At 34.8% G+C, this 24,174-nt stretch overlaps 1 protein-coding gene across 5 annotated transcripts in view; it reads right to left on the bottom strand.

Annotated features, from left to right (window-relative positions):
* The window catches only part of LOC105833172 (vacuolar protein sorting-associated protein 41 homolog), a 44,482-nt gene that overhangs the window by 9,694 nt on the left and 10,614 nt on the right, over positions 1 to 24,174 (bottom strand). For 3 of the 5 annotated variants that reach the window (XM_036287802.1, XM_036287800.1, XM_036287798.1), the window contains exons 3-8: positions 17,474 to 17,753; positions 9,873 to 10,071; positions 9,480 to 9,634; positions 8,801 to 9,041; positions 3,093 to 3,372; positions 2,092 to 2,583 (exon numbers count right to left, since the gene is read on the bottom strand). In XM_036287802.1, coding sequence (XP_036143695.1) covers positions 2,092 to 2,583; positions 3,093 to 3,372; positions 8,801 to 9,041; positions 9,480 to 9,634; positions 9,873 to 10,071; positions 17,474 to 17,753 — 1,647 coding nt within the window. The remainder of the gene's footprint in view (positions 1 to 2,091; positions 2,584 to 3,092; positions 3,373 to 8,800; positions 9,042 to 9,479; positions 9,635 to 9,872; positions 10,072 to 17,473; positions 17,754 to 24,174) is intronic. The other 2 variants (XM_036287799.1, XM_036287801.1) reach the window with 2 other exon arrangements.

Raw genomic sequence — 24,174 nt, 5'->3', positions numbered from 1 at the left:
CAAAATTAATTAAATCGAGTTTAAATTTAAGCTACATTAATGCAATCAGAGAAATAATATATTAACAACTTTTGCGTCCGTGCTATACTGTAATTATTTACTACATCTGGATGTAATTTGTGACGTGTTAATAAAATTCTCAAAATATGGCGAATATAAACTATAGTAATTATTATTATTATTATTACATAAAACAAAATAATACATATTATAAAAGATTTTTCTTTCTTTACAAGCAAAAATCTGCTATTTATATCAACATATTAAATTTATTTTGTGTATTTACTATCAAAAAAAAGAATGGCATATTTTAGAAGTGTATTAACCTTTCAAGAAGCACATTTTTTCTAGCAATTATGTCGGACAGATCTTGTCGTATCTGTATGTTTTAAATCATTCTGAAACCGAATCCGAGATCAAAATTTAAAAATTCAAAATGGCGGATCCAATATGGCGGGTATCGAACATAAAATTTGGGATAAAAAAATATAACCATATTCTTTACAAAATTTGTAATAAAAAAGGTTTATTTCAGTTTGTCGCTAAAATGCATAATTTTCGATAAAAAAATTCCCGGAATTATATTCTTGAAATCATTTTATTCGATATTTTGTAGCCTCAATTTTGAATTTTACATTTTTCATATCATTTTCATAATCAGCAACCAAAATAACCATTAAGTACAAAATTCTATACAAATGACTTATAAATTAAGTAAATGAATCAATTTCATATGCTAAAAATAGCATTTTTGTAATATATTTTGTTGAATACAAAATAGTAACAATATATTTCTGTAACTTCAACTTAATACCCAGACAACACAATCTCCAAAATCGAGACATAAGACGTCTTAAAGATATCTTTAATATGTCTCTGAGCCATCTTATGTCATATTTTTTAAAAGATGTCTAAAAGACGTCTTTAAGACGTCTAAAAGACGTCTTTAAGACGTCCTATGTCATAATTGTGTTGTCTGGGTATAACTTAGTTCGTTATCGTTTCTAGGATCTAAAACTATGGTCTGAAAGTTTATTTACATTCAAGAGGCTTCTAGAACAAATTTATCGTAAAAAAACAGCATTTTTCGTCATTGTTTGTTTGATAACAATTGCAAAATGCATGACTGATGCAAAACTCGTACAGTGGTACATAGTTCTAACATTAACAAGAACAGTTTCACGATTATACGACGTGACAGACCTCAGTTATATCGAAAAAACTGAAGAAAACGAGGTGGAAAGTATACTTCCCACCACCCTTTAAAGGGTTAAAATAATCTTACATGTTATTTTATCCAATTTATTTTTATTTACAAAAGACACGAGCGCAAAAATTGGGCTGTCAATGTATCATTTCTCGATTCTGACGTCATTTAGAGCTGCGGCGGAGCTCTCCATTTAGAGGAGCTAGGAGTTTAATATAATCATAAATATTGGGCAGACAAAACTGATCAAGCGCTCAGTAATTCTTTTAATATGATTACCTTTATTTCTTCACTGAGTCTAGAAGTAAGAACCAATCATAATAAAAAGCACTGAGTACTCACTAATCTTTGCTTTGTGTGCCAAATGCGTTCATTATCTTAAGATATTACTAATTACAGAACTGTATTAGCATCCTAAGATATTACTTAAGACGATCTTGAAATAAGACTATAAATAGCAACTTAAATCTTTACTTACAATAAAAAGTTCTTATTTTAATAACATTTAAGAAAAGTGAAATAGTTAAATAAATCATAAATGTTTTATTTGTAATTTCTATGACATATCAAAAAGATATCTCAATCTATTGTATATTTTACACATTTTAGGATTAGAAATCAATGTATCTTTAAAAAAAATTGAAAAACAAAATTTATACATAGGATTAACATATTGATTAATAAATAAAATTATTTACTAACTATATTATGTTTTAAATATCTTTTTGATAAAAAAAACTCATTTTTTAAGTAACTGTTATATATATATATATATAATTTTTAATTAATAATTTTAGCTAACAAATAAATTAATCAATTAATGTGCAATACTGTTTATAAACACGCAATTTTTATATAAAAAAGTGTAAGCGTTGGTTCATTACCAAATATAAATAACGATAATTATGTTGCAACTTTTGTACAACCACGTCAGATGGCACTCTATCCTTCTCTAAAAAAAATTGTATGGCACGTTCCGTATCTAAATCCATTAAACCTTCGATCATGTCGTATACCGAATTATACAACTGATATTTTTGAATCAACTGGAAGACATCCTTATGCCGCAGCTTCAGATACATAGCAAGTGCTTTATCATATTTTCCATCGTGGATGTATAAAATGGCTAACGCTTCTAATAACACGTTCTGTCGTTGATTATGAACCAGCAAATGCTCCAATACGCCGTTAACCACTGCTGCCACCGTGTACAAATTTGGAGACCATTCCTTGACCAATTGCAAGAAACCATCAGGATCCATTTTGAGATATTCATACAGTACCATTTCATAGATTAGCGGATCGAGAATAATATCACCTCGAGGCAGGTAGGGCGAAATTGAACGCAATTGATGTACTCTGGCAAATTTGTAAACCTATTACGGCAAAAATGATTTTATATATCACGTTAAAACGAAAAAATTTTACAAACACGAATTTAAAATATAATTACAAAGTTCATACAAAAATCAAGTAAATCTATTTTCTTAATCTAAGTTGATGCTAAATCACCCTCTATCGGTGGCGTCACTGTTTTTGTAAATAAAAAGTGAAAAATTAGTTTACTTTTAAATAATATTTATTTTCTCCTCGATTTTTATTATTATTTGTTATAAACAAACTTATTATTATTGTTATAAAAAAAAAACAAAATATTAGCAAATAAATAAATTGTATATGTAAAATTTCCACAAAAAATAAATAAAACGTTTTAATTTTTCCTTTTACATAAATCCTCAAAATGCTAATCAAAACTTATATCTTCTTATACCTGTTATATGTCCAAAGGAGATTGTTATATTTATACAATAACTGATTTAAAAACAAAAATTTGTAAAAAAGTAGATACTGCATAATTATTTTGCAACATGATAATATCTCTCACCTCTTCTTCCCATAATTTTTTATCCCTTCCTAAAATTTTAAGACAAAGTTTTCCAGCCTCATCGTACTTTTCACATGCTAATAAGTGATCCAAATAAATACGCCCCACGTCTAATACGGCGTGCCTCTTGCAATCTTTGCCATTGTTTGTCGTTATAGCTTCCAAAGCTTGCTCAAATTTTCCATGGCTCAATAGCCATTCGATTCTGTCATCTGTATCATACAAACTAGCCACTACGATATCTTTCGGACTTACAATAAAAAATCTGTAAATAATTTTCCTATGAAGAAAGCATCAAAGAAATCTTTTTAATATACAGAATATCATTTAAAGATATATACAACGGTTATAAGCAGATAGAACGCATTAAATTGAAAAGTTCTCAATTGTTTTGCAATTTTTGCAATAGTTAACGAGTTACTGATTATTAAAGTTTGCTGTATTAATTCGACAACCCGTTAAATACAAGCGCGTGGCGAAATGCAGCCATCCAGCGTCTTGAGATCTAGCGATTGAGACGTGAGGGGAATTGTTTACAACAAGCGGTAATAGCTATGCACAAGCGACGCATAACGTCGGACTCTCCTTTTTGAGTTATAATAGTTCCTTACTTAAAAAAAAATAAAATTTTTTAAAGGCAAAGAAATATGTGTGTACGTGTACATGCATACATAAATGTGTGATATACAAAAAAAGATCAATTCTAAATTCTAATTCTGCTTAAAAAGGTAATTACTCTTTTTTTTTTTAACCAAATAACAGTTATTTTTAATAGAGAATATTTTCTTGATGAGTTTTAAAATAAATCGCAAGGTAGTGAGAAAATGAAAACGCTCTATCATTTTCTTATCACAGAAAAGAGAAATAATTATTTTTTGTAGAAATGATTATTTTATATCGCTATTACTATTCACGCCGATTGCTATTTACGCACACGTAGAAAAATATTCTAGTGCTAAGAAAACCAATTATTTAATTTTTTTGTTCTTTTAAATGATTATCTTATCTTTAATGGTTATCTTTAAAAAGAACACTCTCTCAATAATAATAATACTCATCACTTTACTTAAATATATTTAACATTTTTCTATAGATGCACACACATTCATACACACACGCGCGCGCGCAAATTGCACACTAAAAATTGCTTAAATAAAATAAATATTGTTTATTTTAAACATTTTATAAGTTCATATATTCGCAAATTTACATGGAGAAAATTTGATAGTAAAATTTACTATGTACGATAGTAACTACGAATCCTAAGAAAAAATTTCAGAGAATTATACCATAAGTAGTGTAAATACCATCATAATTTGATGAAAAACATTTTCATAATTTTTTCCGTAATTCATGTTTACTATTTACTTTAGTAATTCTTACTATAAAATTTTCTTCATGTAGATATTATAACACATTACAAGCATTAATTTTATTAAAATATATTTTCTTAATTACTTAATGTTTTTAAATATAAAATTATAACAATAATTCAATTTGTTTATTATTTTGACTCTTTATCAATAGAATTTTGTAATGTTCTTTGAAGAAGTAATGTCCTTCCTCGAGCACAACTTCTTCTAAAATTTATGATGACAGTTTTGTATGTATTACGCGTACATGTATATACACGTACACATACTTTTCTGCCATTAGAAAATTTTATTTTATTTAAAAAGTAAGGAACTATTATAGTTCAAAAGGAAGGTCCAGTGTATTGCTATATCGTGCGTAGTCATTGTCACTTATTATAAATAATTTCCCCTGCACACCTAGCAACCTCAAATGCTAGGCAACCACATCTCGCGCACTTGCATTTGGCAGTAGACCAAACTAATACAGCACTTTAATAATCAATAACTCGTTAACTAGTGGAAAAATTGCAAACTGGTAGAAGACTTTTCTATTAAATTTAATACGTTCTACCTGTTCATAAGCATTGTATAATATTTACATGACATCCTAAATATACAAGATATATTTATTAAATTTTTTTTTAAGTTTCTAAAAAAAGTAAGTATATTTAAATTTATAGAACTATTTTTACACGTGCTAAATATCACTTTATTTATAATTTTTTAAAGTGGTTCATGTTTATAGCAAAATATTACATATTTAGCTCTTACTTACAGAAATTATTATTTAAGAATCAATACACGTTTTCGTGAAATATAAGATAAGCTTACCGTATATATATGCTAGAAAAAGTCTGTCAGTTTCGAAATTTCAGTATAGTTCAATATGGGAGTCGTTCAATTGTTCACCAGAAGTATAAACTTTTCTTTCAGTAATTACTGACAAGGGAACCTCGCAAACCCGAAAATTCTGATTTTAATGAAACTTGGCATAAATGTAGAAGAAGTAAATACATGAATTTAGAAATTAAAAGTTGGTGCTTATAAACGGTTTAAAGGGTTAAAACCACCCTTCAAAAATGTTGAGTTTTTGTCTTTTCTTGATATATCTCGTAAACTAAACAAAGTATTAAAAAATGTTTCATAGTAGTCAAAAGTTTTACAGTATAAATACCTCTATTTAACTATGCTATTTATTTTTTCAAAAAAATTTTTTTTCAAAAACAAATTTTTTTTCTTTGAAAAAAAAATTTTTTTTTGAAAAAAATAAATAGCATAGTTAAATAGAGGAATTTATGCCGTAAAACTTTTGTATGAAACATTTTTTTATATTTTGTTTAGTTTACGAGATATATCGAGGAAATGCAAAAATGTCTCAACTTTGAAGTGTGGTTTCACCCCTTCAAACCGTTTTTGAACCAAAATAAAACATTTCTAAATTAATATATCTACTCCCTCTACATTTATGCCAAGTTTCATTAAAATTAGAAAATTTTTCGATTGGGCTTATAAACGGTTTGAAGGAGTGAAATTACCCTTTAAAGGTTGAGATATTTTTACCTTTTCTCGCTATATCTCATAAACTAAACAAAATATAAAAAAATGTTTTATACAAAAGTTTTACAGCCTAAATACCTTCATTTAACTACGCTGTTCATTTTTCAAAAAAAAAATTTTTTTTTTGTTAAAATAAATTTTTAACAAAATTGACTTTTATGTAATAGCATTTATAAAATAATTATACTATCTTATACTACGTTCTATTTATATCATTTATGTGTATATTATGTATGTTATAATTTATCTATGTTATAATACTATACATTTATATTATCTGCATCCCTATATGTATTAGTTTTCATCTAACAGTTGCGCAATATTAGAGTAGTCACGTTGCTTTCACACAGTTCATTCTGTCTACGTCACATATTTCACATTCAAGTTTTATATTCGTCATATCACGGTATATATCACATATAAAATGGAAATCACGTATTAAAGTTTGATATCTTTATTAATGATGTTACGCGTCATTTTCACATCTGTATCAAGTCTAACGTGTGCTTGATCAGTACATCAGTATCACATCTAATGTGTGCTTGATTTTTCTGTGAGATTATTTAATTAAGCGAAGTATAATGTTACACGTAAATGTTGCGAATGTTCTTAATATGTTAATTATTTTATTTCAAATTATACATATTCCACCTATAAATGAAAAAGAAATACAATTACGTGATGTAATAGAGGATATTATAACAAATGATATTATAACAGTGAATGTGACTTATCATTTGATGTACACACTGATACTGCTTTAGAATTTTAAAATTATTGGGAAGTGGATTTACCTGACACAGAATATGTAACAAATGATGAGGAAGAATTTTTTAAAAATGATAATTGTGGTAGGAATTTCACCTTTCTGAAGCGACGTTGCACTCCTAAAAGAGAGTGTCGGCCTTTTATTACTTCTCCAATATTCGACGGCTTTCCTTTTATAGCTACTATTTAAAATTTCGTCTTCTGATTCACAATTATATTCATTATCAGGTTCATAATCAACATTATCATTTTCTAAAAATTCTTCCACTTTATCTGTTACATATTCTATGTCAGGTAAATCCACTTCCAAATAATTTTGAAATTTTAAAGCAAAATGAGTGTGTACATCAAATGATAAGTCATTCACTGCATTTGTTATAATATCCTTTATCACATCACGTAATTGTATTTCTCTTTCATTTATAGGCGTTGGTGGAATATGTGTAATTTGAAATTAAATAATTAACATATTAAGAACATTCGCAACATTTATGTGTAACATTATGCTTCGCTTAATTAAAAACAATCTAACAAGAAAAATCAAGCACATGTTAGATGTGATACTGATGTGCTGATCAAACACACGTTAGACTTGACACTAATGTGAAAATAACGCGTAACACCATTAATAAAGATACCAAACTTTTATTAATACGTGATTTCATATATGATACATACCGTGACATGGCGAATATAAAACTTGAATGTAAAATATGTGACGTAGAGAGAATGAACACTGTGTGAAAGCAACGTGACTACTAATATTGCGCAACTGTTAGATAAAAACTAATCCATACAAAGATGCAGATAATATAAATGTATAGTATTATAACGTAGATAATATATAACATATATAATATACACGTAGATGATATAAATAGAACGTAGTATAAGATAGTATAATTACTTTATAAATGCTATATACATAAAAGTCAATTTTATTGAAAATTTATCTTAATTTAAAAAAAATTTTTTTTTCGAAAAATAAACAGCGTAGTTAAATGGAGGTATTTATGCTGTAAAACTTTTGTATAAAACATTTTTTTATATTTTGTTTAGTTTACGAGATATATCGAGAAAAGGTAAAAATATCTCAACCTTTGAAGGGTAGTTTCACTCCTTCAAACCGTTTATAAGACCAAACAGAAAATTTTCTGATTTAATGATTTCAAAGAAAAAAAATTTGTTTTTGAAAAAAAATTTGTTTTTAAAAATAAATAACATAGTTAAATAGAGGTATTTATACTGTAAAACTTTTGTATGAAACATTTTTTAATATTTTGTTTAGTTTACGAGATATATCGAGAAAAGGCAAAAACTCAAAATTTTTGAAGGGTGGTTTCAACCCTTTAAACCGTTTATAAGCACCAACTTTTAATTTCTAAATTCATGTATTCACCCCCTCTACATTTATGCCAAGTTTCATTAAAATCAGAATTTTCGGGTTCGCGAGGTTCCCTTGTGAGTGTATAAACTAAAAACTAAATCGTAAAATATAAATCACAAACTTTTTAACGACTACAAATAATATATATAATACCAACAGTTTATTATTAATATTTAATTTAATTTAAGTTAAAAAATCGTAAAGTAAAATCGCAGATCTTGCGGTCTATGTGTATGTGTTTAATGTGTCTGATCTGCAGATACCCGACACGTTGCTTTTTTACTCGACAATTTTAAATCTTCCTTGACTTATTAATTTGTATTCTGCCACTTTATTTGATTAAAATTAATCTTAAGGTAATCTACTTTTTTTCTTCGGGTTAAGTTATCAAATCTAAATGGCATTTACAAAACTCAAGTCATATTAATATCTAAAAAAATATTTTAATTTAAAATATTAAATATTTATGTATTATTCAATCATATATTTTGTACATAAATAAAACAATAGTTTAGAAAATTCGTGTTTATTGACTAGAGAATCGTGCATGAACCTCCTTAATATAACAATTTGCAGAAAAATTAATTTTTAACAGATTTCAAAATTAAACTTTCCTTTCAATTATTTATTTTATTATCTACCTGTTTTCCTCCTTTAAGCAATCTAAATGGTAATCATTGCAGCTATATTCCTTATAACCGCGTAAAGTAAGTGAATTTGCACATATTACTGAGAAATCTTGATATTTTGGTTCAATCACATGTAGAGTCGGACGATGATTTTTTCCATCTTCATCTGGTTCCTTTAAACACCCCAATAATACTAACTGATTCTTCAATGGTGCTATACCGGATATATAAAAATCTACTTGGAATGTCGATACTAAAAAAAAATGCATTTATTAGAATAAGTCTTATATTCTAAACATCTGTAATCATTTCAACATTTCAACATTTGAGATAAAAGAGAAAAAGTGTCCCTTAGTAACAAAAAATATTTGTTTGTGAATTTTTGTAAGAATTAATATTATCTATATAAATATAAAAATGTATATTTTATAGCACACACACGCGCACGCGCGCGCGCAAGCGCATTTACCAGCATTTTAATAACAATGTTTTATTCATTTGTAATGTACATATATACGTAATCTGTATGCAGTTTTCTAAATTAAAAAATAACAAATTACAAAACAGTATTACAAAAAGTGATAGAAGACCTAATTTGGATTTTTTATTTTTTAATTTTTGTTCAAGAATAAATTTGAAAACAAAAAGGTATGACAGTATACACGATTTTCATCTATATTTTTCTGATTACCTGGATCCACTACAAATTCAGGCAAATCTCGATTGACCATTTCTTGCATTGTGCGTTTTCTAATATGACAAATTCGCACAATATCCACCCATCCGATTAACAGCGTTTTATCATCTGACCATTGTAAATTACATCGATAATGTTCTGGTGATGCCCTTCATAAAATAATGTACATAAAAGTATATAAAATATAAGTAGAAAAATTTAAGTTCTCTCTAAGTAAATTAAAAAAAAGTAATTTACAACTCCTTTTAGAACAAGCAATAAGTAGTTTCAACAAAAATTAATTTTATCATTCGTTTACTGTGAATGGAACGGTGAATGATTTACAGTATTCTTATCATCAAATCTTATATCTTTAAAATACAAGTTGTATTTTCTATTGGTGCTTACTCTGTGGTACAGGACCACTTAATAAGTCCTAATGAACATCTAGCATCGAGATCATAGACTCTCACACCGGTGTCAGAAGCCCACGCAACAAAGCGACCAGACCACGCAATGGATCTGACTCCACCCTCTGCTTCACAGAGTACCGTTGGTTTCATTCTGGCTAGAAAGGTTTTCTCGTAAAGCACAAGCTTGTCATCACCTATACATCACAAACATTATTAATTAAAAAACTACAATTAACACTTAAAAAATTAATTATTTCACAAATTCTGAAAATTTATATCTCAGATTGACAAGAAAGGTGACATAAATAAAAAATTTCAAAATTTTTCGTTTGGATTATGTTCTAAATATTTTATTTAAAAAAGTGAAAACTACAAATTTAAAAAGTTTAATTTACGCAATTAGCTTTAAGTTATTTAGTTTATGTTTAACATTGCAACACACTAAATAATTAATTTCAAAACATACAATTTTTTAAACAAAAATATTAAATAAAAATAAGATTTATAAGCAAGTGTGGTTAATTATATTATTTATTATTATTTATTGTGTTACAAATTCTTAAGTAATCGCCAAATTAAAATAATTTATATAAATTAACAGTTTTATGCCCGGACGCGTTTTGATTTGTCCCCAAGTCGACAGATTAAATAAATTTAAAAGTACATGAGAGAAATTTCAGTCTTAATTAATTAGAAACGTAGCGTGACTAATCATGATCAGTGTTCAATCATGATCAGGTTAATATTTTCTATCGAGAATTATTCTCGGATTGTAACCAGAAAACCTCAACAAGTATTGTTGTAAATTTGTAGTATGATCAAGTTGTCACTTTTAGAATAATTAAGCATGTGTTGTGACGATAGGTCAGACCGAGAGTTCCTCTCGTAGGAGTTTGGTGGTTCATCTTGCCTTAGGGGTTAGGACCTGTAGGGTGAAGGTTCAGCTCGTGGTTTCAACGAGAGAAAAAACACTCTTACTTGCTTGTCAGGTGAACTTTATTCTTGACTCGTGGTCAGGCTTACAATCAGCTATTGCGCGTAGCGGTTTCAGGTGTCACTCGCAATAAAACGTGTAGTAAACTGACGTAGCTCGGACGTTGTTAAGTTACTCTCCGCCCGATCACTGCGCGTATTGACTTATATAGCTGGATGATTTGCTAACTTAGCGTGATTTTTAGGGGCCAGTGACCGAGTGCGTTGGGCAACTTCCGCGAGGCTGGGCGTGTCGACATTGGTACGCGGTAGCGTCGTCGGTTTATTTATGCCACGTAAGGTGTTTATTTAGGTCGATGCGGAACTGCATTCGGGCTGTTCCGCATCAAATTTTGCGAACTTTCGTGAGCACGGCGAATTCCAAAGGCGTTGCGAACGATGACCTCTTTTGCAACGTCTTTTGTCATCTACGTTATAGTTCGGGCTACAACATGTCGATCTTAAAACAAAATTTTTTAAGTTGAAATTTGTTCGGGTGTCGATCTCGAGATCACCCCGATTGCCGGGTTTGCCCCGAATGGAGCGCAAAGCGGTTGAAGAGTGGTGCGGGTGATCCCCGGAAGAACGGGAACGGGAAAAGGGATTAGACCCACTTGTCACAAAAGTCTCACTATTTATTCACAAATTACAATCGACGCGAAGAATACATATCTCGCGACAATGTAGCGGAGATCTTCTGCACGTCGTTGTTATTTTCTGCCTGAAGTCACCTCGGAAATCTTGAAGAGCCTCGTGATCGGGGCCCTCGCGAGATCGGAAATCTTGTACGCGGCCCGTCGGAGATCTTGAGCGCGAGGCAGAGGACAGTCACGAACGAGATACGGTCACCCGCTCACGAGCGTAGATACATTTGCAGGCACATTAACACTCGCAACGGATCCCCTCCCGCGAGAAAAGACAGCTTCAGGCGGCGGCGTGTCGAAGCTAGAGCGAGACGTGATCCTCGAAGCGCGACGATTACGCGCGGCAAAATTGCGAGTAACGCGCCAAATTGACCGGAACTTGTCGACGACGGAGTTGCAAAGCCAGCGTAGCCACAACTCACGAAAATTGTCGAGAAAAAAAAAGGTGAATCTTCGACGCCGGGGTCAACGGACGGCGGCGAGTACCCGCGGTACGAGGCACCGTCGACGCCGGATTTCCAAAGACTGACTTGCGACCAACGCTAGTGCAACGAATCCGAGCAACCGGGGGGCAAACACGAGTCTGTTTTCGCATGATTTTCGGCAGATTTACCGCGAGGCGGAATGCGGAGCGCATGTCGGCGCCGTGCGATGGATTGAGGAATCACGACGCACGCGGTGGCTGTCACCAGCATTCGCATCATACGCCCAAAACAGAGTTCAAAAATTCCGGAGTAGTCACGACCGCTCGAATCCCGAACCTCCCGCTCGCCTCGGAATGGTAATTTCGATACAACTCAAGATGTATGCATGAGGCCTTAAAACTACGCTGAGGAGAACTCCACTTGCCATGACGCAATATAATTCATATGTGACGAAGATAAACGTAGATACAAGAGAATTACATGAATTCGCAGCGGAGCACTTGAATCTAACTTACAAACTACGCGCAAAGAAAATCCAGAAAGCGCCTAAATGCTCGACGCCTCGCTAGCGATCGGCAGAACGTATTTGACAATCGAACGCTGATACTCGGAAGTAGCCGTCCAGACAGTGACCACTCGAATGAGACCGTCAAAACCCGCACGACACTGTTTCACGCGGCCGAGCTCCCACTTGCATGGAAGCAGTGTAGCGTTTCGAAGGAGTACGATTTAACCTATTTTAACCTGTAATGTGACCTGTCGCCACATGTTTGCTGTTGTAGAGTATTGACGTAATCATTATGCCATAATTTCCAAAATCATTCAGTAATATGGCGCACGAGCCATCGTGATAGGCAGTTCTCGTTGAGCTGAAGGAGCAATGGTTCCGGGTTAACAACAAGTGCAGACCCGACCAAGAAGTGACCCGGCGTGAGACATTCGTAATCATCAAGCGTGTCCGAGAGAGGCGCTATCGTGCGTGAATTTAAGCAGGCTTCGATCCTGCATAACATGATTGAAAATTCCTCGAAGCGTATGACTACCTAAAACCCCTCAAACTCACCGCAGATGAGTTTTGATGCTTCAGACGCCCGCTTCCCACAGGCCACCAAAGTGGGGAGCAAATGGGAAAATAAAGTTCCATGTAACACTGTCCAAGGCAATAGAATTTAAAAAATTAGGATCGCGCAGCGTCGCTCTGTATGCCGCAGCTAGCTCTCGATCGGAGCCGACGAATATGGTCCCGTTGGAAACCGAGAATAGGCAGAGGATGAATAATCTCCGACTAACTCCAAGTGTATTGCTTTGGTCGCTAAACAAATGAAAAGCGCAATGTAGGCTTTACGCGAGGTAATGCCTCGACCCACAGAGGCGCGGATCTGCACGGGGCCCGCATAATCTACACCGCAGTGCATAAAACTACGAACCGGCGCCGATACACGAAGTTCGGAGAGATCCCCTATCAGGTGGGTCGGAATCGAGGCGCATTCGCGGGTACACACGGCACAGCTACGAATCACCGATTAAAAGATTTAGCGTGAGTTGAGATCCGGATGCAATGTCCGCAAATGAGCTTGATTCACAATAAACGACACCAATGAATGGATGGGCCGTCAGGAGGATTTGATGCCGAGCCGGAAAAGAGAGGGTGGGGGGGTTGTTCAGTCGCCCACCAACGCGGGTAAAATTCCGGTTTTATCCAGGAACGGACAAAGAAAAAGAAGCAAATTTCGTGATGAGAGGGGATAATCGTTCGCCAAGGCATGGATTTTCACGGGGAACAATGCCATTTGAATTTTCTTTATTCAGAAGATTTTAGCATCGTTGCAGTCTGACGCTAAAAGAGCGACCCCTGGTGGGGCAAGCAGACGGCGACGACGACCGACCAGTACGGTCTGATCGATTGAGACGGCATGAATCTACAAATTTCCGAATATACGCGGTAACGAATATACGCGAATAAGCTTGGGCCAGCGGAGGAGTATCTTGTCGCAAAATCCCATTCGTCGACCGGAGCATTGCAGTGATGTTACCTTCTCCTTCAAAGGGGCTTGCGAGAGAGTACGCGTGTCGGAGCAAGGCCATTCATGAGCATTTAAGCGCAGCCAAGGAGGGCCGTGCCACTACAGGGCGTGATTGACAACTTCGTCACCGAATACACCGCGCGACGCACAATCGGCGGGGTTGTCCTCCCCCAGTTGATACGTATCGCCATTCACCGTTCGGAAGGCAAGATTGAATTGCACTAACGCGATTGACCACAAACGTCTTCCATCGCAATGGGTGCTGAGTCACCCACGCGAGCACGATCGTGGAATCCGTCCAACCATGCACGGGAGGTCGCGATAGCCCGGGGATCCGCGTACGAACTCGGAAAATCGAGCGAGCAATAAAGCGGCGGATAATTCCAGCCGAGGGACGCTTAACGGTTTCACTGGCGCAATTTTAGATTTGCCGACTTGTAGGGTGACCGTAACTTGCTCCGACAATACAATTTTATATAAACGGCAGCGTACGCGTGGTTCGGCGCGTCGGCGAAACCATGGAATTCAGTGAGCCGGACGTCCGCTCCGAGTCCACACCAACGCGAAACCCTCATTTTTCAGATGTTCAAAGCGAGAATAAATCTCAATCGAGACAGAAGGATCTCGAGAAGGGTATCATCCCAGCCTAATTTCAATCGCCATAATTGCTGCATAAAAATTTTTACAGTTGTAATCGGAGTAACCCGGCCTAACGGGTTATATAATTTGACTATGGCGGACAAGATAGCGCGCTTGCTTGACCGAGCGTGGTCCGCCAGCGCGACGTTGAATTCAAATATATCTGTTGTCGGGCTTCAATTAATGCCGAGGATTTTTATTTGATCGTCGAGAGTGAATGGCCTTTTGCCGGGCGAGCTGAGATCGGCGAGGTCGATGTCCACGAGAAAAGCGGGCGAATTAATCGCCCATTTTCTCAGATCGAATCCGCCGCATCTCAATAGCGTAATTAGTTGATCCCGTACTTGCCAAATGAAAGTCGCCTTGTCCAAATGAAATCGCGCTAAACAGAACGCCATCAACATGAATATTCTCGCGCAAAATGGAGATCGTGAGAAAAAACCGGGAGCCCTTGTGGTCGACGAGCTGCTTCAAAACACGGAGCGCCAGGAAAAGAGTGTATGACATTCCGTACGTGACCATTAGCAATTGATAGTCGTTCGGCGCGACATTAGTAGAATCGGCCTAAAGAACTCGCTGATAATTGACATCGCTATGATCGACGCGAATCTGTATACAATACATTTTCGCAATATCGCATGAATAGATGTATCTATATCGTCACCATTGCAATAAGGCCGATATGATCTCCGTTTGCAGTTTAGGCCCAGCGAATAAATGATCGTTTAAAGATTAGACGTTATGTTTGAAGCATTGAACACAACGCTCAGAGGGGTGGTCGCGTTGGTTGTCCGGATCACGCCGTAGTGCAGAAGATATATGCACTGTGTATTCGGATTTTGAGGCGGCGCGATTCGCATGTGACTGAGTCGTTCGTACTCCGCGAGAAAGTCACGATACTCCGCTGCTAACGACGGATCCCGCTTAAAGCGACGGGTTAATATGTTCAACAGACTCGCGGCGCGAAGTCGAGACGACCCGATGTCAATAGGCGGATCCTTGTTGAAAGGAAAACGCACGACATATCGTCCGTCAGGGTTGCGATGGTGAGTCGAGCGAAAATGATCCTCACACCGCTCTTCTTGCGGCGTGAGAACATGTCGTCGCGGAAGTTCCTCAACCTCCCAGAAGCAGCAAAGCTCCTCGTCAAGGGCAGGTAAGCATAACATATGATGCGCGAAAATCTTGGAGAAAAGAACTGCACTACATACCCTGTGGTGATGGTGACGGATTATCCGCGGAGGTACCGACCGATCCCGAGATAATCCACCCGAACGCGGAGTTCTGAGCAATCAGCTGTCTAGCATCCCCCTTGCGGATACTATCCAGAATGATATCGCCATATAGATCGACTCCGACGATAAGACTAACTAATGGGATCGAAACTTGTCGAATCCGTGTTAACCCACAGTAATGAGAGATGAGTAAGATGCGAAATGTCTGAGCTCCGTTAGAGTGTACATGGTGAACGATCCCAGAATAAGCGCGTTGAAAAAGACGACGTGGACTCCCCGCGCGGAGATATAATTAGCTGTGTCGCATGATTGAAGGTTCCGGAATGAATACCACCGACAGCGATAATGGAGATCGGCATGCGACGACTCTTCGCTCACAGAAGTTGTGCCAATGCTTGCGAAACAAACGTCATTTCGGAGCCCTGGTCGATCAAGGCTCAAACGACGGCAACACGACCTGACGATACTCGTACTGTCACTCACGCAGTCGCTAAAAGTACTTGTGAGCAGCCTCGCGTTCTTGTCGAAGCGAGCAAAGAGTTTACCTCGTTTGAGTATTTGCTCAGACATGTCGAAGCGGCATGTTTCTCGCTCAGATAATTAAAGCAACGTTTATATTGTTTAACAATGGCCCGACGTTGACTCAGAAGGTGACACTCACTTGGACACAGTTCAAATAGACATGGTACTTTTGGACACGATATCTTGCGCACGGTTCAAATGGCCACAGTGTATTGGCACACTGTGCATTTGGACACAAAAGAAATTTTATTAAAAATGTACACCAGTTATATGAACACGTAAAATTTGACCACCGAATATTTGCACACGAAAAAATGCCCACCGTTCACTTGGACACGTATAAGTTGCACACCATTCATTTGCACACCGCTCACTTGCACACCATTCACTTGCACACCGTTCACTTGCCCATCACTCATTTGCACACCAAGAAATGCGCATCAATCATTTGCACACTGAAAGATGCGCACTGATCATTTGCACTGTCTCGATTGCGCATATAAACAATTGGACACAGTAGTATTTCCCGATTAGACACAATCGCGATTAAACACGGACTCGAATGAACACAGACCCGATTGGACACGGACTCGATTGGACACAGACCCGATTAGACACGGACCCGATTAAACACGGACTCGATTGCACACGGACCCGATTGCACACGGACCCAATTGCACACGGACCTGATTGCGCACCGACTCGTTTGCACACGGACCCGATTGCGCACCGACCCAATTGCACACCGATCCAATTGCACGCGAACCCGATTGCGCGATGTATCAGTTCTAAATTTGGTTCAGCGTATAAAATTGCAGAGTCAAGAAATAAAAGTTAAGAGTATTATGTGATCGTGATCGTAACAACAAAGCGGACATGAAGCTCATTAAATTTTCGGCGATTACTTAAGAACTTGTAACAAAATAATAATTTAATAAATAATAATTTAATCAACCACGTTTAACTCATATATTCGATTTCGTTTAATATTCTTGTTTATAAATTTTATGAGTTTTTACACCTTTCGATTCTTTTATATTATACAATTTCTTCCTCTCTTACTTTAACATTTCATATTTTCGATTTGCCAACTTTCTTGTAATGTCCATCATGCTTAAAATTTAAAATGTAAAACCTGTAATAAATCTTCTGCCACTGCTACTCTTATAATTCGGGTCAATCGCTATACTCTTGACTAGTCTACCCATGCTCATATTATGATTGTTTTCGGTACTGTATAATCCATAAATAAAAACCTTTCCATCATCGCTGCAAGAGGCGATAAAGTCTCCGTTATAATCTATTGATATCTGATTGACCGCTACTGTGTGTGCCTGTAGCATTTTAGACTTTATATTATTTCCCTGATGATCTAGAAGGTGAATCATTCCCCAATGTGATCCTAGACAAAGAAACTAGATAAAAGAAAACAAAATTAATAACAAGAAAATTTTTTTGTTACCAATGCGTCGAAAGTGATTCCGTTTGTGTCACTTTTTCGTGCGCAAAATCACAAATTTCAACATTTTAACATTACAGTTTTTGTCTTCTAATAGACAGCGTAAGTTGTAGTAAAAAACTTCCCAGCATGACTGTATTTGTACGTTTGATCATTTTTCATAGCTTCGCTTTTGTTACCAGACTCGCATGCATGTTCACGGCATACATACGGTAACTTTCATAGAATTACCAACGCTTCGTTGCTCTCGTGAATCTACCCAACCTTAATTAATCTGTTTGTAAGAACCTAAAGACACTCAAGAACCACACTTCAATGTACTACTAACAAAAAATATAATATACAACACGTACAAATCATTCTTTTCTCACTCCCACTCGTACTGAAATAGCCAACCTTCCGCATTCATTACACATCTAGTAGCAGTATATGTTGGCGCAATATTGGCAAATTATTGGAAATATATTGGATTAAATTGTTTTCTCTACAATGGTCCAATATTATGTAAAGTGGACACTTCATTTTATTTAGCCAATATTGGTTCAATAATATTGGACTAATATTGATCTAATGATATTGCTCCAATATTGACCACATATTTGTTATATAGATCAATTCAATAGAGATTATCTGAGAGATAATGAATTGAAATAAACAACATATAGTCAAACTAGATTTATATAAATACGAAATATACACGCACACACCCACCCACCCTCATTCACTTATTTACCTACTCACCCACCTATCCACTCACTCGCTCACTCACTCACTCGCTCACTCACTCACTCGCTCACTCACTCGCTCACTCACTCATTCACTCACACAGTCACACAATCACTCACACATACTACACACGCACGCACGCAGCTAATCAATTGATTAAGACACTATAGTCTTGGCTAATGCACTTCCAATGTAAATACAATAATATAGTAAGTTAATTATTCAAGTGCTAAATATGTATTTTAAACATAAAGTTAAGATTCTATTTCAAGAAACATAAAATTATAAAAAATTATTTACACATAATGGTATGTGATTTGGCAGTATATTAATATTTATTGTGCAATCAATATTCGCTTTTTATTAGAAAATCTTGGCCAATGCATTTCCAATGTAAATGCAATATTGTATAATTATTAATATGTAATATTGGCAGTAAAGGACAATGTTAGAAATCGTCGATTTTCGGCCCTACTTGCAAACGGAAAAAACCTATTCCATATGATTCTTAGACCCATATACAATGCAAAAATACAGCTCAGAAAGCGGAAAACCCTAAGGAAAACTTTTGCCAAGTAAATTTGTGTGTCAAAAATGACTTTGCAGGGTACTGCTTTCGTGAGTCTAATGTCCACTGACACATGCCTAGATTATTTGTTTATTCATTTATTTACTTGTTGTATGGCCGAGAAAAGTTATTTACATAGGTTACAGATCAGTTTTTGTCTTCCTATGCCATTGGTAACTTATCCAAATACTGACCGTGTGGTTAATTGTTAACATATGCGCCAACGCAAGTTGATGCGATTGTCACCAACATCTGAGCTTTTCTTCGCTTATTTCTTGTCTGAATACTTTTTAAAATCATGTATATAATCAATTTTATCAGTCTTGAGTTCCAAAATACATTTTAAACTCTAATAGAGATAATGGAGTTAGAGCAAAACGTTTAAAGAATTTAATGAAAATGAGATATGATAATTCTTATTAACTTTTGTCAAATTATTTTTGTTGGATGGAATCTAAAATATAGACTATTAAGCCATTTTCTATGCTTAATCTTAAATACTTACTCAATTACTATATTAGGTTAGTTGAAAATATGTAATGGTGGAAAAAAATAGTTACCAGGCAAACATTATTAATTCTTTTTATGAACTATCCATTTTAATTATTCTTTAACATAGATTAAAAACAATGTAGATTCAATAGTCTTTTTTTTGTGTAAATATTATATGCTTGTGATGCTTTTGAATAGATCATTATACTATTCATCTCGATTTTCTCAATGAGAACACAGGCACACAAAAAAAAGTAGTTGGTCCAGCGGACTAGATTAGTCAATCCTTATGTATTTCGACCCGCTGAATCCGAATCCAAGGTCAGAATTGCAAAGTTAGCTCGCATTTTCTAACCTCAAAAAAAATTTTTTTTTTAATGTTGGTCCGGCGAACCAGACTAGTCAATTCTTATGCATTTTGACCCGCTGAATCCAAATTCAATGTCAGAATTGCTGCATTGGCTTATTTCTTCCTAATCTAAAAAAAAAAAAATTTTTTTTTTAAATGTTGGTCCGGCGAACCAGACTAGTCAATTCTTATGCATTTTGACCCGCTGAATCCAAATTCAATGTCAGAATTGCTGCATTGGCTTATTTCTTCCTAATCTAAAAAAAAAAATTTTTTTTTTAATCTTGGTCCGGCCAATTAAGCAATTCTGACCTTAAATTTGAATTCAGCGGGTCAAAATACATAAAAATAAACTATTCTGGTCCGCCGAACCAACATAAAAAAAAATTTTTTTGAGGTTAAAAAATGCGAGCTAACTTTGCAATTCTGACCTTGGATTCGGATTCAGCGGGTCGAAATACATAAGGATTGACTAGTCTAGTCCGCCGGACCAACCACTTTTTTTTTGTTTGCCTGTGGAATTATTTAAAAGGAAAAAGTTCATGGAAAAAAGATTAGGGCTTTGGTCCTCTTATAAAGCGAGTCGTGTGCTACTTTTAACTTTTGAAGAGCAAGGCACAATTTTTTTAAGCACAGCGATCCAGCGACCAAAGTCCTAATTTTTTTCCATGAACTTTTTCGTTTTAATTCTCATTGAGAAAATCAAGATAGATAATATAATGATCTATTCAAAAGCATCACAAGCATATAATATTTACACAAAAAAAAAGACTATTGAATCTACATTGTTTTTAATCTATGTTAAAGAATAATTAAAATGGATAGTTCATAAAAAGAATTAATAATGTTTGCCTAGTAACTATTTTTTTCCACCATTACATATTTTCAACTAGCCTAATATGGTAATTAAGTAAATATTTAAGATTAAGCATAGAAAATGGCTTAATAGTCTATATTAGATTCCATCCAACAAAAATAATTCGACAAAAGTTAATAAGAACTATCATATATCATTTTCATTAGATTCTCTAAACGTTTTGCTCTAACTCCATTGTCTCTATTAGAGTTTAAAATGTATTTTGGAACTCAAGACTGATGAAATTGATTATATACATGATTTTAAAAAGTATTCAGACAAGAAATAAGCGAAAAAAAGCTCATATGTCAGTGACAGTCGCATCGTACTTGCGCTGGCGCATATGTTAACAATTAACCACATGGTCAGTATTTGAATAAGTTACCAATGGCATAAAAAGACAAAAACTGATCTGTAACCTATGTAAATGACCTTTCTCGGTCATAAAACAAGTAAATAAATGAATGAATAAATAAACTAGACATGTCTCAGTGGACATTAAACTCCTTAAACTCCCAAAAGCAACACCTTGCAAAGTCATTTTTGACATACAAATTTACTTGGCAAAAGTTTTTCCCAGGGTTTTCCGCTTTCTGAACTGTATTTTCGTATTGTATATGGGTCTAAGAATCATATGGAATAGGTTTTTTCCGTTTGCAAGTGGGGCCAAAAATCGACGATTTCTAACATTTTCCTTTGCATTTATTGTATGATCATTATTGAAATTATATTGAGAAATCTTGGCCAATACTGTTCCAACATAAACCCAATATTAAAATGCAATTAATGTACAGTATTGGCTGTATATTTGTATTTATTGTATGACCAATCCCAGTAAGCAAGAAACATTTTGTGTGTGTGTGTGTGTGTGTGTGTGTGTGTGTGTGGGTGTGGGTGTGGGTGTGGGTGTGGGTGTGGGTGTGGGTGTGTGTGTGTGTGTGTGTGTGTGTGTGTGTGTGTGTGTGTGTGTGTGTGCGCGCGCGCGCGCGCGCGTGCGTGCGTGCGTGCGTGCGTGCGTGCGTGCGTGCGTGCGTGCGTGCGTGCGTGCGTGCGTGTTGTGATCACGTTTCTGAAATGTCAATTTTAGAGAAGTTTTCTTAACATTGTAACTTAATGTTTCATAAATATTAAAAAAATGTTACTTAATAATATTGCTGTCTTAATATTATTAAATATTTTATAAACATTTATTAGATATTACTGAAATGTTATTAAACGTTATGACATAACATTTGAAAAATATTTTAAAAATATTACTTAATAATATTGTCGTAATATTTTTAAAATATTTTAAAAACATTTATTAATATGTTGTTTAAGGGGATGCTAAACTGCTCGTAAAACTTGATCGAGGTCGATAATGTAGAGACATTTGTTCACATTATTAACAAAATTTTGTACGTATTTCTTTTATATATTTGGAAATTCTTTTCCAGAATTGAAGTTTATGTACTAATATCAGTTTATGAATTGAATTCCATACCAAAAACTAAAAAAAATTTTTCAGATTGCTCTTTTTAGACACGAAATTTTCTGGCTAAACAATCTTTTATTAGAACACCTACGCTCAATCTGAAAGCGTAGCATTGTTCCTAAATGTTCACTCGTATTGGGCCTAGGCTTGATTTATGCGTACAAGGTCTAAAATTTTTACATCAGGCACATTTTGTTACAAGTCGACTCTAGAAGCAGACAGTTTTAAAATTTTTTGTCGTTTTTCCTACAAAATTGTTACGACCCATCTTTGTTATCGTCTATACTTTAATCCTCGAGAAGAATTTTTAATTCTGTAAATGCAATTAAAAGATTAATGAGCCAGAAAATTATCAGTAAAACAGGACAACTTTAGCATCCCCTTAAATGTTATTAAATGTTATGACATAACATCTGATAAACATTTTAAAAATATTACTTAATGATATTACTGTCCTAATATTATAAAAATATTATAAAAACATAAGGAACATGTGTCTTAAATGTTATTAAATGTTATAATATAATTTTATAAATATTTTTAAAATATTTAATAATAAATTTCTAAATAATTTTACAGTAGATAAATTAAAATATTTTTCATGTATTTATAATACGAATTATTAGGTGTACAACTTTGCTTCCGCTGTTTTTTTTTTTTTTTCGAAATTCGAAACTTTATTGTGAAAAACTGGTTATACATTTACGATTCAAAGTATTGTCTATTGCTGGCTACTTTCTCCTATCTTTCTGGCAGCATACAAATCCCGCGTCGAAAAAACTGGTCATCTTTTGAGACGATCCACGAATCGATCCAATTTTTCATTTCTTCATAAGAACGGAAGTGCTGGTCAGCCAGACCATGTCATTGATGGAAACAAGTGATAGTCAGAGGGAGCAATGTCCGGAGAATACGACGGGTGGAGTAGGACTTCCCATTTCAACATTTCCAAGTATGTTTTGACGGGCTTTGCGACATGGACTCGAGCATTGTCATGCTGCAAAATCATTTTATCATGTCTATCGTTGTATTGCGGCCGTTTGTCTTTCAGTGCTCGGCTCAAACGCATCAGTTGCTTTCGATACCGATCGCCTGTGATTGTTTCAGTCGGTTTTAGTAATTCATAATACACTACGCCGAGCTGGTCCCACCAAATACAGAGCATGATCTTGAAACCGTAAATATTCGGTTTGGCCGTCGACGTGGAAGCATGGCCGAAAAGTCCTTATGATTTTCTGCGTTTGGGATTATCGTAATGGATCCATTTTTCGTCCCTAGTCACAATACGATGCAGAAATCCCTTCCATCTTTGCAAGCAGCTATTCACAAGCAAACAAACGCCGTTCAACATCTCTCGGCTTCAACTCGTATGGCACCCAATTTTCTTGCTACTGAATCATTCCCATGACTTTTAGACGTTTTGAAATGGCTTGTTAAGTCACTCCCAATGATCCTGCCAATTCTTCTTGCGTTTGATACGAGTCTTGATCAAGTAATGCCTCCAATTCTGCATCTTCGAACACCTTCTCTCTTTCACCGCCATGCCGGTCTTCGACGTCAAAATTACCGTTCTTGAAGCGTTGAAACCACTCCCGGCATGTTCTTTCACTAATAGCGGCCTCATCATACGTATTTGAGAGCATTCGATAAGTCTCAGCCGCAGATTTCTTCATATTGAAGCAAAAAATTAAAACCTCTCGCAAATGACGAGAATTTGGCTCGTAAGCTGACATTTTCAATCGAGAATAACTTTATGATGTAGACATAAATCGACTAATATTTCGATGGTGTTATGTTTACAAATGCTTAAGCTTATTGTATGATGTCAACGATGATCTATTTATTTCGACCACCACTTACTGCTACAGCCATCTATTAGAAAATAGCGGAAGCAAAGTTGTACACTTAATAT

This window comes from Monomorium pharaonis, chromosome 5, assembly GCF_013373865.1.
Source record: "Monomorium pharaonis isolate MP-MQ-018 chromosome 5, ASM1337386v2, whole genome shotgun sequence".
NCBI classification, from domain to species: domain Eukaryota; kingdom Metazoa; phylum Arthropoda; class Insecta; order Hymenoptera; family Formicidae; genus Monomorium; species Monomorium pharaonis.
This window is presented reverse-complemented; position numbering and strand designations above follow the sequence as displayed.